Source organism: Lemur catta, chromosome 18, assembly GCF_020740605.2.
Source record: "Lemur catta isolate mLemCat1 chromosome 18, mLemCat1.pri, whole genome shotgun sequence".
Classification (NCBI taxonomy): domain Eukaryota; kingdom Metazoa; phylum Chordata; class Mammalia; order Primates; family Lemuridae; genus Lemur; species Lemur catta.
In genome coordinates this window covers 44,056,534-44,074,474 of record NC_059145.1, presented here as the reverse complement: position 1 = coordinate 44,074,474, position 17,941 = coordinate 44,056,534, and the positions used below count along the sequence as shown (strand labels likewise).

The following is a 17,941-nucleotide window of genomic DNA, read 5'->3' as shown; positions in this document are numbered from 1 at the left end:
TGAAAAATGGGGACAGTTATTACTGACCTGATTATCTCAAAAAGGCTTTTTTGAAAAAAATTACAAATGAATACAAATATGCAGTACAAACTAGGATTATATATTTGAAAGGTACTGGTTTTAATTCTTTCATTTATGTTAGTATTAATCCATTATTAAATCTTAAGCATTTGAACTGATGTTTCACACATATTGGCAAAGCAAAATGATACATAATTCTAGTATCAGGGTACTTTGACTCATTCTACTCCCACTCAGTAATGAGCAAACATGATGCTCAGGGAGGGTCTCCTGTCAGATCAAGTGCATTGCTTCAGAAGGAATACACGCAGAGATGAGAGGAGAGAAGAACACAGATCCACGCAGCCCCAAAGTGACTGGCAGCCAAGGGATGCTGCAGCTGTGGTCTGTTTTGGGCTAGCATGCTCTCTCCATAGGAAGAAGTGGGGATGAGAGTACCAGTTTGACCAAGGCCTCACAGGGAGATCCAGGGGCAGAACTCTCAGTCTATCACAGGTCTACCAGGCTGGGGCCTGCATACCAGGGAGCTCCCCAGCACCTTCAAGTGACACCAAAAGAGAGAGCCCCATTCCTGATGGGCCAGACAGTAGACCATATGGGGGAATGTGAGGGCTATGGCAGAAGTAGCCAGAAAGTCTAAGTGGCAACACTTTTAGGTGCTGGTCCTACACCTAACCATTTGTACCAAATGCTGCCAGACCCTTCTTCAAGAACATCATAGAGACAGCAGCTGTTTATGCAGAGGCCGCAGAATGTCCCCCAACTCCCACCTCTAACTCCAATTCTCCCAAGAGCTCAAAATGAACAAAAACAGAGCAGACACTATGATTTCATGCTGTATTCCAATGCCCCTGAGCCTCCACAAGGCCTTTCTGGCAGAACCTAGAAAACATGTATCCTTTTCCAGAACAAACCTCTGAGTGAAGGACCAGTTTTTTCTTATTTCCAAACCACTACAGACCTATACTTTGATAAAATACAATTAAAAATAATTGCAGGAATGTCAAATTATAATAAGAACTTCTAAGCACTGTTTCTCATTTTCTGTACTTACCTCATGATGGAAGAACATCCTTTGAGTAGTACTGCTCTAGAGCAAGGGTCAGCAAAATTTTCTTAAAGTGCCAGCCAGATAGCAAATATTTTAGGCTGGTGGGCTACATGGTCTCTGTTAGAACAACTCAATTCGGCTGTCATAGAGCAAAAGCAGCCACAGACAACATGTAAAACAATGGGCATGGCCGTGTTCCACTTTATTTACAAAAACAGGTAGCTAGCCTATGGGCCACAGTTTGCTGGCCCCAGCTTCAGAAGGCTGTGGGAAATACCCTACCCAGGTTTCACCCTTCTTCCAGCCTGCCCCCAGGCTTTGGAGAGATGAAAAGCCCGAGTGTGAAACCTCAAAGCTTTCAGGCCACTTCAGCTGCTGTGAATCTCATGGTACAAGCATGTTCTTCACTGATAAGTTGTTGCAACTCCAACAATTCTCCTGATGGTCAAAGCCAAACCTAAACTGTAAGTTCTACACATACAACACCATAGAGAGAACAATAAATACAAAAGGTTACAAACCAAACTCGAGAAAGGCATATGGCCTGGAGGCCAGGCCAATGCAGGTGGTGTCATAAGAAGCTGTGAATTCCCACCACAGGGTCTCCAGGAAGCAGAAGGCCATGGCTGCTGGGCACTGGCGGGAGCAGATAGCCATGCAGGCCACATCCCCCGAAGAAGAAAAACTGAAACAAAAAGGTGACATCCGCATTACCAGGAAACAGAACCATGGATTCGCATCCCACACCCACACACAACCTTGCCTCAATTCTGTGCTTGGTTGGCCTTAAACAGTCCTGTAGCTGTTTGTTGCATATATATTGTCTCTTGAGCTAAACCTATTCCTGAGACTGTGTCTTTCTTACACTTCCTTTAAAATGTCTAGTAGTATTAGTCACTGACGGTATGTGATCACTCTTATTTATTTATGCATGAGGGATGCATGTTCTATTAAGGGAAATTAGCCTCAGACTTCTCTGCATCTATTGAGAAAAATGTTTTCTTCTTTAATCCACATCAATAGATTTTCTAATGTTAAGTCATCCTGGCATCCTAAAATAAACCTTGTTGCATATAACCCCTGTTGGATACATTCATACACAAACAACTGCTAGATTTAGTTTGCTTATGTTTTATTTAGGACTTTTGTGTCTATGCAAAATAAGACTGGCCTGTAATTTTCTTTTCCTATACTGTCTTCACCTAGTTATGCTATTAAGGTTATTCTGGTCTCATAAAATAAATGCAGGGCTCTTCTTTCTTTTTCTACTCCCTTTTGGACTGTCACACTATCATTTCAAGTTCAGGGTGGAGGGGCTCTAGTTTACCTATCTGTGGCGCCTACTGATTCACTCCCTGTGGAATATCTCCTCTCATGTTTTGGCATTTTTTGCTGAGCTCATCATGGTGGGACTTTTACTTTAAGAATCCCCTGAGCCAGAGTTGTGGCACATTTCTTCCAGAGTGGTTCTGTATTTGCATTGGCCAGCTACCCCAGCAGTGTCATGAGTCTGGGACCAATATTGATGTTTGAACCTTGACTTAGGAATTCCTAGACCTTGGGGAATATAAACCCAAAACTCCAGCCTTTTACGAGGCACCAGAACAGTGTCTCAATTTCTTAGGTGAAATTTTATTTTTCATTCCTATCCAAAGCCAAGTCTCTACTTGTATCTGTGGACAGACTACTTCTCACCTATCATTATTTCATTAGGATTGTAGCCTGACAAGAATCTTTCCTTTACGCAAGGATCTCAGTCTGATACCCCACCCTATGTAAGCCCAAACCGAGCCCCAGGTTTACTGTGACCTAGGAGCCTTGGTGTCAGCTCACACACTTACCACCTTAATATTCTGCTCCCTCTTCATTTCTGGAAGCTTGGGATTTCTTTCTTTCAAGCTCAACTATACATTTAAAATAATTTTTTGTATATATTTACCCTCATTTCTGGGTGTTTCAGGCAGCAGGGTTTTTAGGTTATATTGTTCTACCACCTTCTTGTAGCTGGAACTCTCTATATAAAAACTTTTTCAATTTAAAAAAAGGATGACTCTCCTCCTTATGAAAAGCAGCCTTCAGAAGGGCCTAGGCCACTGTAGGATGCAAGTGTTTCTATATGAAAAAGGACCCCTGCTGTGGGTTGAACATGTACCTCAAAAAAGTTTTGTTGAAGTCCTAACTCCCAGTACCTATAAATGTGACCTTATTTGGAAATAGAGTGCAGACATAACCAAGGTAAGATGAGGAAACACTGGATTAGGGCGGGCCCTCACCTAACGACTGCCATCCTTATAAGAAGAGGGAAATTTGGACAGACATAGAGAGAAGGTGGCTATGTGACCATGGAGGCAGAAGTTGGAGTAATGTGTCTGCAAACCAATGACCACCAGGAGGTAGTAGAGGTACAGGAAGGAGTCTTCCTCAAAGCTTGCAGAGGGAGCATGGCCCTGCCTAGATTTCAGACTTCTGGCCTTCAGAACTATGAAAGAATAAATTTCTGTTGTTGGAGCCAGTTTGTGGTAATTTGTTATAGAAGCCCTAGGAAATTCACACAGGTCCTTAACTATAAAGAGCTATGGTACCGCTCACCAGTAAGAAAAGAAAGTCTCAGTCTCCTCTGTGAAAATAATGGTAAATATTTCATTCAAATTACAAATGAGTAGAACACTTCACATTTCTTTTTAAAAAAACTACTGAATATCCAAGATTTAATGCTGAAGTCGTAGACTTCTTTTTTCTGTGAAAAATAGCCTTTAACAAGAAAAGGTTTCCTATTTGAGGTACAGCACAAATTAGTCACAGCACAGTGAAGAAGAGGCCATCGAGGGGGCTGGGTTCAGGCACTCCGAGAGAGCAGGTGCAAATGTGGGCAGATGCAACTCAGCTTTTGCTCCTGAACACCCAGAGCCCACACCACAGGGTGACAGCTCTGTGTGCCCACCATCTGGCACGCCCTGCAGGACACGGCCCTTCTCTGCCTGACACCACCTAGCAGGATGTCAGGCTTGGACTTTTCCTTTTGTTTTTATAATTCTGAGACTAGACTCCCCTAAAAGGACCTCAACTTATGGGGTCAACTAAAAATTTACTATTCTAAGAGAACAAAAGGGACTTGATAAGTGAAGATCTAAATACTAGAAAACAAAGATGTAAAATATATGACAAGCCATTTTGATATTTTAAAATCTGCCTGGCCCCTGATTCATCCATAGAATGATAAGCTTCTTACTCTAAGTCCTAGAATAGGAAATGATTTTACACATAAGAAGCAGACTTGGTACCTTAACTGCCTGCATTCAAATCCTGGGTCTACTACCACTTACTAACAATATAAACTTAGTTAAGTTGCTTAACCTCAGTTTCCTCCTCTGTGAAACAGGTGTAATACTATTACCTACCTCATAAGCCACATAACCCATAGAATACTGTCTGGCATATAGAAAGCACCCAATAATGTCAGCTATTATAACTATGATTATAATAGCTTGATTCCTACTTCCATTGGGGCATTTTCCCCACTGTATTATACTCAGTTATATATTTCCCTTGTTCCCTCATCAGACTTTAAGTTCCTTGAGAAGAGAGACCTACTTTCATTCATTTTTCATTTCCCTACTCCTGTCATGTAATAAAAATTTAAAAGTGAAAAATTTAAAAAGTGAAAACGTTAAAAAATAAAAGCTGAAGGGCCATAAATGAAGTCTGTTTTCTTATTTTCTTGGCTTTCCTACTCTCATCCTTTTCCTACCCCAACATTTTAATCTAGTAGCTCCTCCTTCCCTCGCCCATTTTTCTCCTCTGCTTCTAAGTGCAAAAAAAAACTATGAAACTAAAGGCATAAAAACTGATTGAACCCATGTCTCCTGGAGCTCATGAGCACTCCACTAACAGAACTTAGGAGTTGGAGCAGCAATGCTTGAGGCTCTAAGGAAACCCACTGCGTCCATGATCCTATTGCTATAAACACACACAACCTCAGGCCACTGTCAGATGCCAGATCTACTTTTCTCACACAGTGTGATCAGCATAATGTTACCTCAACTTGTGGTTAAAAGTAACCCAAATTTTGCTGATGTTCTAAAAGAGTGAATATGCTCACTTACTGTATACTGAAGTCACGGCCTTCTGCAGAACCTCGACCTGGATACTGGGCCAGTCGCAAGCCTAAAGTCTTGAGCCGTCTTCTACATTCCAGAAAATCTTGGGTGTGGTAAAAGTCAGTGGAGGCTGAGAGAGGCAGTCCATCCCTCACCCGTACCACACAGGCAAAAAAGATCATGGACATGGTCCACAAGAGAAGTCATGAGGACACCTGTGGAAAGCAAGGTCACCTTGTCACTGAGGGCCAGATGACAGTGCTAGAGACATCCCTTCCCTCGAAATGTTCACTCCAGGTTGTTTCACCCTCACCCCTACTATCATTGCAAGTGTTGCTTTTATTATTATTTCCCCCCCTCCATAGCTACATTATTCCAAATTTTCCTTCCTTCATTATCCTCCCTGTCTTTTCTGAATTTGTAATCCTCTTTTTCTTTCTCTCTAATTAATCTCTCCCTTTCCAGAATTAAGCCAACTAGGATGAGGGAAACAGGAATAGAGAAGTAAGGAAGCAGGACCAAAAAGCCTCAGTAACAGCAGGTAGCAGGACACAGAACAAGACAGACCTAAAGGGATACGAAGCACCTGACACACCCAAGCAGCAAGGATTGGGGTCCAGAGACTCATGCATTTCAGGTTACCCAGGAGGGCAGGCGCTAAGCAGTTCAGTTGCCATATCCTCACTTGCAGGGAAATGGAAGAGGGTAGATGGATTCTGAGCATATAACCTAACGCTGGTGAAAAGGAGAACAGAAGGCAAAAATGGAACTTAGCATGTCCTCCTGGATTTCTGCTAATGTCTGAGACAGAGCCAGTCTTCAAAGTGATGAGAGTTCCTACGGATGGCTAAAGGAAATCATTTAGCAAATTATATTACAGCAAGATACTAAATATTTGGCCATAATATGTGAGCACCATTAAGAAACAAAAAGAAACAGATCAGAGCCCTCTTGGTGCCTTTGGCCAATTAGAAAAAAGGTGCCTCTCAGGGTAAAAGCTGGCCTGTACCAGTGCTGCCGGCAGAGCCTGGCTGGGTTTTAGCTCCATCTATTAACTTCCCAGGGCGCTTGTCCAGGGCATATCCTGCACATCTGTGAGTGGCAGCCCTGCGACTAGGGATTAGTGAGGTGGCCACTACAGCTTGAGTGGGTCTTTCCATGTGTCTGCACATCCTGTTTCACAGATCCTGTTGACAGGATGTTAACAGGCATACCAATGGACCTTTCTTCCCAAGACCTCTAGGGATGCAACTTTATTCAGTATCTCAATTCTTCTTCATTTCAAAAACAGGAGTCCCCAGGATGCACACTAGTCTTTACCACTGTGCCTCTGTGCATTCTTCGCCTGTGTCTCAATGCCACTCCTCTGATCTCCCCATATCCAAATCCAAATCAAAACCTGTCTCAAATCTGCCCATTACATGAAACTGTCCCAGACTTGCCCAGCTGGAAGTACTTTCTCCCTCTTTCAAATTCGTAGGAAACTGGATGCGCACAGTGGCTCATCCCTGTAAGCCTAGCACTTTGGGAAGCCAAGGTGGGAGGACTGCTTGAGCAGCCCAGGAGTTTGAGACCAGACTGAGCAACATAGCAAGACCCTGTCTCTACAAAAAAATTTAAAAATTAGCCAGGCGTGGTGGTGCTTGCCTGTGGTCCCAGCACTCAGGAGGCTGAGTCAAGAGGATCACTTGAGCCCAGCAGTTTGAGGTTGCAGTGAGCTATGATGATGCCACTGCACTCTAGCACAGGCAACAGAGTGAGACCCTGCCTCGGAAAAAAAAACAATAATAATAATAATTCCTAGGAAACCTACTTCTTTGTTCTCTATTTCACTGATTTAGCATTTCCTCTACCTAAGTTTAAGTTCTAAGAATAAAGACCATGTCTGGAATGGATGCATGAATGAATAATTATTCCCATTGTATGCATGTAGAAATTGCAGTGATATAAAAACACAGAGAAAGTAAAAAGAAAAATTAGGCTACCAGCCAACAGACTCTATACAATCCATTTGACCTGTCTCCCTACACCTGCTATTGGGGATTAAAAATGCGATAAGCCCCAGGAAAAATATATCAATACACAAAAACTACTAAGTTCCCAGGATCAATGTCAGGGCCAGGCCAACTGCCAGAAGGCACTGTGGGCTCTACACCAGCCACTTGGCCAATGCTGAGACCTCTAGCACCAGAAAGGGAATCAGGGAGGTTGATCGCACTATCTTCTATATTTTCATTAATGTTTGAAATATTTAATTTTAAAACTTTTATAAAAAAAGAGTTACAGGGCACAAAGCCCTGACAGATGTGGGGGAGACTACAAGATTAATTTGACACCAGGGTTTAGGGTCTAAACAATAACTCTAACAAGACTCTTAAGCCAAGATATGAAGACACGGAGGCAAAAAAAAAAAAAAAAAAAAAAAAGACAATGAATCAATGAGATACTAAGAGTCAGAGACAGGAAAAAAAACGCCCAAAAGCAAAATAGTAAAGGTATTTTTTGAGGGGTTGAGTAAATGATATGCTCTTCTAAAGGAAAGCAGTAAGCATTTATTCCAACTGTCAACCCCAAAACACCCTCGTTCATGCTGCCTTTATGAAGCAGCTACTGTGTACCAGGTGTTGTGCTAAACTGATAAAAAGGAAAATGGTGACAATGCCAAGTGACGTAATAAGCAGAACCAGTTCTACCACTCTCTAAAGCAGAGGTCCCCAACCTTTTTGGCACCAGGGACTGTTTTCATGGAAGACAATGTTTCCACAGACCGGGGAGATGGGGGATGGTTCCAAGATGATTCAAGCGTGTTACATTTATTGTGCACTTTATTTATATTATTATTACATTGTAATATATAATGAAATAATTATACAACTCACCATAGGTTGGGGACCCTTGCTCTAAAAGACCCCAAAGTCCCCTCCAGGCTCTCTACTTCTCCCATCTTACCCTTTGGAGATCAAACCTGCTTTTCCTCAAACATAAGCATTCAAGATAAATAAAAACTCTTACTTTTTTTCAATTCTGCCAAGTTACTGGTACTGCAACCTAGACAATGCATTTTTTAAAATCTTTAAAAATATTTGCTATGGCTGGGCATGGTGTCTCATGCCTGTAATCCTAGCACTCCGGGGGCTGAGGTGGGAGGATTGCTTGAGCTCAGGAGTTCCAGACCAGCCTGAGCAAGAGTGGGACCCTGTCTCTACCAAAAAGAAAAATAAATAGACAAAGTAAAAATATATGCTATGTTTAAATGAAGGTGACACTGTGATATTAACTGTTACTTGTGTTCGTGTGTATGTGTTCATGTGTGGGAATGCCTGAGGGGTTGAGAGAGTTTACACTGCTCATGGAAGAATCTAAGAATGGAGACAACATCCTTAACACTTTTTTTCCTTTGTGAAAATGCACCTTGTATTCCAAAAAATTAAAAAAAAAACAAAAAACAATTTAATACAAAAAGGGAGGGGCTCACCTTTATGGGAATTTGATGTTGGTGAATTCAGGTTATGAGCTATTATAAGACTCAAACAAGAGATCTGACCACTGCTCAAAAAAGGAATGAACTTCTGCTTCTGGAAAGATGGTGCAGAAATACTTTTCTCTACTCTTCCCACTAAATACAACTAAAAACTCTAGATATAATATATAAAATAAACATAAAAAGATTCTGAAAGGTGAGAGAAGAAGGCAGATTGGCTAGGGATCTTGGGACCTGAGGAACGACACAGCTCTGAGTTCACTGAGTTTTCTTTTTGCCTCATATATCCTAGACTTGGTGTTAGAAAAGATAGCAAGAAATGCCAATGGGCACAGACCAAAAAAAAAAAAAAAAAAGCCACAACAATAAGAAACCTTCTCTCTCTAGTCAAAGAACTGGGAAAGGTACAGCACAGAAAAACAGAAAACTTTTAAATAAAAACTGCTCTACCCCAGCCAAACACCACAGAAAAAACTGTAGCCATCACACATCCACCAGCAAAGACCAGTGAAGAGCCTAGAGTTCTACCCTTGCCCTGCAGTAATGAGGTGTCCCATCCTCCACCTCCCTCCTGCTAGGGTAGAGAAGGCCAACTAGGGAGATACAGGGCAGTAAAAAGAGCCACCCTCTCCCACTGTGTCATTGGGGAGACAGAATTCCCATCTCTACCCAGCAATAATGAGCAGCTCCTTTCACCCAGGGTACCAACAAAGGCCATATGGGGAACGTGGACTTTTATTTCCATCTGGCAGTAATGAGACAATACCCCCACGTCCCCTGCCAAAATGGTGTCAACAGAGGCCAGCTAAAACAGAAGATTTAAACAAGACCCTGATTTTATAACATAATATCCAAATGTCTAAGTTTCAACAGAAAATCACTGCGTAAGAACCAGTAAAATCTCAACTTGAATGAGAAGATACATTAACTGATGCCAACACCAAGATGACAGAGATGTTAGAATTACCTGACAAAGACTTTAAAGCAGCCATCATAAAAATGTTTCAAAGACCAATTATAAACACACTTTAAAAAAATGAAAATAAAGTCGCAGCAAAGAAACAGAAGATATTTTAAAAAACAGAAATTTTAGAATTAAAAAATAACCGAAGTAAAAAACTTGATAGATGGACTCAACAGCAAAATGGAGGGGAGAGAAGTATGAATCAGTAAACATGAAGACAGAACATAGAAATTACCCAATCTGAACAATGTGAGAGGAACTAGATTGAAAAATATTGCACAGAGCCTCAGGGACCTGTGGAACTATAATAAATGATTTAACATTCATGTTACTGGAGTCCTGGAGGACAAGAGAAAGAGGGCAGGACTGAAAAATATTCAAAGACATAACATATGAATACTTCCCAAATTGTGCAAAAAACATAAGCCTACAGATTCAAGAAACTGAACAAATCCCAGAAAGGATAAATCCAAAGAAAGCCGTACTAGCACACATAATAGCCAAACTTAAGAAAACTAAAGACAAGGAAAAAATCTTGAAAGTGGCGAGAGAAAAATAATACCTTACCTATAGGGGGAAAACAATTCAAATGACAGCAAATTTCTCATAGAAACCATGGAGGCCAAAAGGAAGTAGTTCATTTTTCAAAGTGCTGAAAGAAAAGAACTGCCAACCCAGAATTCATATTTAGCAAAAATATTCTTCAAGAAGCTGAGCATGGTGGCAGGTACCTGTAGTCCAAGCTACTCAGAAGGCTGAAGTGGAAGGACTGCTTGAGCCCAGGAGTTCAAGTACAGCCTGAGCAACACAGCAAGATGTTGTCTCTAAAAAAAAAAAAAAAAAGAAAGAAAGAAAGAAAGTGTTCCTTTATGCATAAAGGAACAGTAAAAGAATTTGTTGTAAGTTTTCTAAACAGAAAGGAAATGATAAAAGAAGAAATCTTAGAACATCAGGAAGAAAGAACAATAGAAAGTAAAAAAATTGAAAAATACAGAGATTATTTTTCTCCTCATGACTTTCTAAATAATGTTTGACAATTGAAGCAATAATTATAACATGTCTAATGTGGTTCTCAATGTATGTAAAGGAATTATTTAAGACAATTATTAAATGGGAGAGGGCATGAATATGTCAAAGGATGTAAAGTTTCTACATTTCACTTGAAATAGTAAAATGCTGACACCAGGAGACTGTGGTAAGTCATATATATATATATATATCAACCACTGAAAAAGCTATGCAAAGAGATACATTCAAAAACATTGTAGATTAAAAAAACAGAATTCTAAAAAAATGTTCAAATTACCCATAGGAAGGCAGGAAAAAAGGAAACGAGAGATACAAAAACAGAAGAAACATAAAACAAAAAGTAACAGGGCAGACGTATGCCCTAATATATGTCAATAATTACATTAAATGTAAATAGTCTAAATACACAATTAAAGACAGAGATTGACAGTGGATAAAAGACATGACCCAATTATATACCATCTACATGAAATTCACTTTCAATATAACAATATGGGTAGGTTGAAAGTAAATGGACAAAAAAAACAGCATCAAATATTAATCAAAAGAAAGCAAGAATTATAATAATATCAAATAAAGTAGACTTCAGAGCAATGAAAATCCCCAGGAATAGAGTATGATACTACAGAATAACAAAAGAATAAAGCCAGGCACAGTGTTGTGCACCTGTAAGCCCAGGTACTCGAGAGGCTGAGGTGAAAGGATCCCTTAAGCCCAGGAGTTTGAGACTTCCCTGGGCAACATAGCAAGACCCTAGTTCAAAAATAAAAACAAGAAAAAGAAAAAAAAGTCCACCAAGAAGACATAATAATCCTAAATGTGTATGCACCAAACATCAGAGATGCAAATAGGTGAAGCAAAAATTAATAAAGTAAAAGGAGACATAAACAAATCCAGTTATAGTTGAAGACTTCCACATCCTTTTCTCAAAAATCGATACGCCAACTAAATAGAGAATCAGCAAAGATATAGGAGAACTCAACAACACTATCAATTAAAGGATATAATCAACATTTATTAAAATACTCTGTTCAACAGCAGAAATCCTGTCAAGTACCCACAGAACATATGCCAAGATAGACCATATCCTGGGCTACTAAAAAAAAAAAAAAAAAACCTCAACAAATTTTTAAAAATTCAGAATGTGTTCTATAACAATATAATCAAACTAGAAATTAATAGCAGAAAGGTAATGAAAACGTCCAAACACTTGAAAATTAAACATATACCTTTAAATAATCCATAAGTCAAAATCGAAGTATCAAGGAAATAAAAAAATACATTGAACTAGATGAAAATGAAAATACATCAAAATCTGTGGCACACAGTGAAAGCAGTACTGAGAGGGAAATATGTAGCATTAAATGCTTACATCAGAAAGAAAAAAAGTGACAGAATAATTTAAACTCATATGTCGAGGAACTAAAAAAAGAAGAACAAAATAAACTCAAAGCAGGCAGAAGAAAGGAAAGAGAGTAGAAATCAATGAAACTGAAAACAAACAAAAAATAGATAATTTGTCACAGGATTAGAGTTAAAAAAAATACAGAAAATCAATGAAACAAAAACCTGGTCCTTTGGAAAGATTAATAAAATTGGCAAGCCTCTGCCAAAACTGACAAAGAAAAAAACGAGAAAGACACAAATTATCAATGTGAGGAATAAAACAGGATGCCACTGAAGACAACAAAAGAATAATGAAATACCACAAAGAACCCTACAGACATAAACCTGACAACATAAATGAAATGGACCAATTTCTCAGAAAGCACAAACTACCACCATTCACACAATATGAAATTTAAACAATCCTATAATTAATTTCCTATTATGAAAATTAAATTTATTAACTTAAAAACTCCTGAAAAGGAAATCTCCAGGCCCAGATGGTTTTACTGAAGAATTCCACCATACATTTAAAAAAGAATTAGCAGCAATTCTGCACAATCCCTTCCAAAAAATAGAAGAGGAGGAAACAATACCTGATTCATTTTATGACACTAAAATTACCCTGATACTAAAATCAAAGACCAGTAAAAAAAAAGAAAACTATAGACTCATAATCCTCATGAACTTATATGCAAAAATCCTTAACAAAATATTAGCAAGTAGAATTCAGTAATACAATACAAAGAATTAGATATTAGAATCCCCTCGACCAAGTGGGATTTACTTCAGGATGCAAGGTTGGCTTAATATTCTTAAATCAATCAATATAACCCATCATATTAACAGGCTGAAAAAGAAAACTCACACAATCCCATTAATTGATGCAGAAAAAGCATTCGATGAAATTCAACATCCATTCACAATAAAACTCCCAGTAAAACAGGAATAGAAGGAACTTCCTCAACTTGATAAAGAGCATCTACACAAAGCCTACAGCTAACATCATACTTAATGGTGAAAAACGGAATGCTTTCCCTCTAAAAAAAGGTAAGGATGCCCACTCTCACAACAGCTATTCAACACAGAACTGAAAGTTCTACCCACTGCAGTAAGGCAAGAAACAGAAATAAAAAGGCATCCTGATAGGAAAGAAAGAAATAAAACTGTTCCTATTTGCAGATGATATAAATTGTCTCTATGGAAAGTCACAAGTAGCCTACAACAAAACCTCCTACAACTAATAAGTGAGTTCAACAAGGCTAAGGCCACAGGTTACATTATCAACATACAAAAATGAATTGTATTTCTATATACTAGCAATGAACACATGGATATCAAAACTAAGAATACAAAGGTTTCTGTTACAGATACAAGAAAAAAAGTTGTTCTCGCACTTTCTGTCTCTGATGGTAGCAGCCAAGATTGAATAGAGGAATGGGGGGGGGGATGGAGAATCTTCACAACTCAGGAATAACCTTGTAAATAACAAAGAACCTGTTTTACTCCAAAGAAGAATCTAAAACTTGCATTTACACAATAAGTGTTGGAAGCATCCCTACCACCCTCACCTGGTTGATTATTTTTGTAAAAGCTTAAAGGATAAAACTAATTAAGAGCAAGCCAGTGACTCTGGCACATTTGGAAAAATAAAAATAAAAATAAATTTTAAAAACTAAAAATATAGTATCATTTACAGTCACTCCAAAAAATGATCTCAATAAACCTATAATTTTTAAAAATGAAATACTTAGGAGTTTATCTAACAAAACATGTATAGGACTTGTATGCTGAAAACTATAAAACACTCCTGTAAGAAATCAAAGTCCTAAACAAATGAGGAGATATACCATGTTTATAGATTGTGAGATTCAAGCAGTAAAGATGTTAATCCTCCTCCAAATTGATATATAGATTTAGTGAAATTCCTATAAAAATATCAGCAAGATAGTTTGTAGATACAGATTGTTCTAAAATTTATATGGAAAGGCAAAAAAACAAAAATAGCTAAACCAATTTTGAAAAAGAATAAAGTAGAAAAACCACACTATCCTATTTCAAGACATTACATAACTATAGTAATCAAGATTGTGTGGTATTGTCAGAGGAATAGACATTGATCAATAGAACAACATAGACAGTTCCAAAATACAGCAACACAAGTACACCCAACTGATTTTTGACAAAGTGTAGAAGCAATTCAATGGAATAGTCTTTTCAAAAATGGTACTACACAGCACCACGGGGGTGAAAAAAAAAAAAAAGAATCTTGACCTAAATCTCACATCTTACATAAAAATTAACTCAAAATATAGCAAAGATTTAAATGTAAAAAGTAACTATAAAAGTAACTGGAAGAAAATGTAGGAAAAAATCTTTAGGACCTATGGCTTAGTGAAGAGTTCTTAGACATGACATCAAAAGCACAACCCACAAAGATAATTCTGTAAATTGGACTTCATCAAAGTTGAACACTTTTCTCTGGAAAAGCCCATTTGAAGAAGAAGAAAAGATAAACTAGAGTTTAGGAGAAAATATTTGTAAACCATATATCTGATAAGTGACTGATATCTAGAATTTATAAAGAACTCTCAAAACCCAACAATAAGAAAAACCAAACAATCCATAGAAAATGGGCAAAATACACAGACATTTCACCACAGAGGAAATATGGCAAATAAACACATGAAAAGATGTTCAACTTCACTAGCTATTAGGAAAATGCAACTTAAGGCCACAATGATACTACACAGCTATCAGAGCAGCTAAAATGAAGAAACACTAACAATATCAAATGCTGGCAAGCATGCAGAGAAACCGGATCTCTTATGCATTACTGGTAGGATTGTAAAATGGCACACTCTAGAAAACAGTCTGGCAGTTTCTTTTTAAATTAAACATATAATTACTGTACAATGTATCAGTCACACTCCTGGCATTTATCCCAGGGAAATAAAAACTGATGTCCACACAAAAATCTGTCTAAAATTGCTCATTACAGCTTTATTTATAGCAACCAAAAACTGGAAACCACCAAAATGTCCTACAAATGATGAATAAACAAACCATAATACATTCATCCCACGAAACACTACTCAGCAATAAAGAGGAATAAACTACTGTATTGACACACAGAACAACTTGGATGGATCTCAAAAGCATTATCCTAATTGTAAAAAGCCAATATCAAATAGTTACATACTGTATGAATCCTTTTATGTAACAGTCTCAAAATGACAAAATTATAGAGATGGAGAACTGATAAACAGTTGTCAGAGGTTAGGATGCTGGGGAGGAGGGGAATGGGTGTGACTATGAAGGACTAGCAAAAGGGAGAGCTTTGTGGTGATGGAATAAGTCTGTATCTTGATTGTGGTGGTGGTCACAGAAGTGTACACATGTGATAAATGGCATAGTACCTGTTTCTATACCTTTTATACCAATGTCCATTTCCTGGAGTTGATATTGTACCATAGTTATATAAGATGTAACCAAGGGTGGAAACTAGGTGAAAGGTACATGTGACCTCTCTGTATTATCTTTGCAACTTCCTATGACTATAATTATTTTAAAATGAAGGTTGAAAAAATAAAAATTTAACTTAAGGTCCTCTTGTACTACTTACTTAAATTACACTCATACTTCTTTTTTGTTTAAATGTCATTTTAAAATATCTCCACCAGTAGAACAACAATCTTATCTGCTAACTAATTGTAGTTCTGATGATTTATGCATAAATATTGAAAGGCATGCTTTATAGTGAATAGCTCCATAATTACATGGCATTTCCAAAGTGAAAGGTACTATAATCTCAGGGTTCACTAAAATAAAACTGCTCAAAGATAACTTGTATTTAATTTAAAACAGAAAAGCAGTGGTACGTATCTGGAAAACCATGCCACAATCATAGGAAAAAATATTTATCGATTCCACAAGGACAAAGGCAGCCTCAGAGTGCTCACACGAGGAGACACCGGTCTGTCTTCCACGTCTTACCAGCTCCTTCTACACGCCAGGGGACTTTGTAACCTGCCACCTTACCTGGCACTATTAGGAGGTACTCAATAAAAACTGCAAGTAAATGAATGAATGACCTGAGGGCTGTCTTATTTTTGTTTGCTGGAAATAAGAAATGTAGGTTTGCAGATTCCTTATCATAATTCTGATATATATGAAATTTTTAAAAGTAGAATGTGAAGTAGTAATCAAATACACAGCATCCATGTTCCTAGGTTTCATAAAAATATATTTTAATCTGCCTCCCCCATTTCCTACATCCTCTTCCCAGCATCTGTTTATAAACTGCTCATGTTATAGATTATCCCTATTCTACCAGAAAAGACTTTGTGCCTATGCTGGAGGCTACCCTTGTTTCCATCATTTTTTTCTCCCCCATTTATTCTTAACCCTCCCACAAATCCCTACCACATGCAATGAGAAAGAGACAGAGAGAATGAGAGAGAGAGAGAGAGAGAGAGAGAGAGAGAGAGATATGACCAGGCCTCAAAAAAGAGGCATTTAAACAAGCAAAACAAGTTTCATTTGGCACACAAATATTCAATCACTAGTGTTCACCATAAGGCATATTGCCCACTCCTCAAACACAAAATACAGAAGACAAAACTGAGTTGTATCACCCTTACTGAATTTACCTTCAGCAACAGGACTTAAGAACTGGTTGCCTAAGTTGTAGACCCTGTAGGCTCTCAGTTGCTTGGGGATGGAGTGGACAGGAGGGTCCATTATGGCATTTGTTAGGAACTGAGAAGGGTAGGGAAATGAACTTGATAGGAACTAATATTATATATCAGGCACTGTGCTAGGAACTTTTACATTGATAATATTATTAAATGCTCATAACTATCCACAAGGTAGGCATAATCTACACTGGACTGGTATGAAAAACTGCAGCTCCAAGGCTCAAGAGGTAAAACCAGGATTTAAACCCAGACTTCCTTACTTGAAATATTCTAAAGCTATGATCTTTCCACCCCATCCTGCTTCTCTAAATCCAACCTTTGGGATTACAGCTGCTCTGTCTCTAAGATAATTCCTTCTCCTAGAACACTAATACTAAAAACTAATTAGAGACCTGTTGGTTGAGGATGGAGCCTAACGTTACACTAGTTACAACTGCCCTAACCCACTTTATTACCATGAAGTCAGTTTTCCTCTCTGACCATCAGTCACCTTTAGAATAGTTAATTTCTAAATTTATTCTAAGAATAAAAAACACTGGGATCCCAAGATGTCCTCTGTGTTGTAAATACACTTAAATCAGAGCTGTAACAACATTGTTTCAAATGCATTTTCAAAAGAAAACTCTATTGTCAATTTAATTCTATTTAGCAACGTTAAACCACTTGCAATTATTTCCATTTTCATTTTACTAAAATTGTCTTTATCTAGATCAACTATTTTCTCTGTAAAATTTAATGAAGATTTACGCTACCATAGGTTCTGAGCTGTATTTTTTTTTTTTCTGACCATGTCACAAATTTCACCATTTACTTTCCACCAATGGGAATATTCCTTCCTGGCTTTGATTTCCACAAATCTAATTTTTCCCCAAGGGCTTTATCCTTCTGGTTCTAGAGGTCTATGTGTAAACCTGTAACAGACACAACACCTGTAATGGAACATATCACACCTGGTGTTCAGAAACGTTGGTATTTGAAGTCTTACGCTATTGGCACGCTGAGGGAAGTTTGCTCTTAAAATTAAACAATATTCTGCCGTGAGCTTCACGGATAGTTAAGGAAACTACCGCCCCCTCTCTCATCCTGGACACTCCCCGTCTCTTCCCACTGGGGGTAGCCCTCGGCGCATCCCTCAGCAGAGGGTCCCTGCAGGCGCGCCTGGGGTAGCCCCGGGGTCCGGGCCGCAGCCCCGGAAGCCCAGAGGGTTCGGGC

At 38.4% G+C, this 17,941-nt stretch overlaps 1 protein-coding gene across 3 annotated transcripts in view; it reads right to left on the bottom strand.

The window, feature by feature from the left end:
- Positions 1-17,941, bottom strand: part of SEC22C (SEC22 homolog C, vesicle trafficking protein) — a 29,747-nt gene that overhangs the window by 11,586 nt on the left and 220 nt on the right. For all 3 annotated transcript variants that reach the window (XR_006729798.1, XM_045529870.1, XM_045529869.1), the window contains exons 2-3: positions 5,176-5,384; positions 1,594-1,757 (exon numbers count right to left, since the gene is read on the bottom strand). Coding sequence is in view for 2 of the 3 variants with exons in the window: in XM_045529870.1 (XP_045385826.1) it covers positions 1,594-1,757; positions 5,176-5,357 (346 nt within the window). In the remaining variant the exon portion in view is untranslated. The remainder of the gene's footprint in view (positions 1-1,593; positions 1,758-5,175; positions 5,385-17,941) is intronic.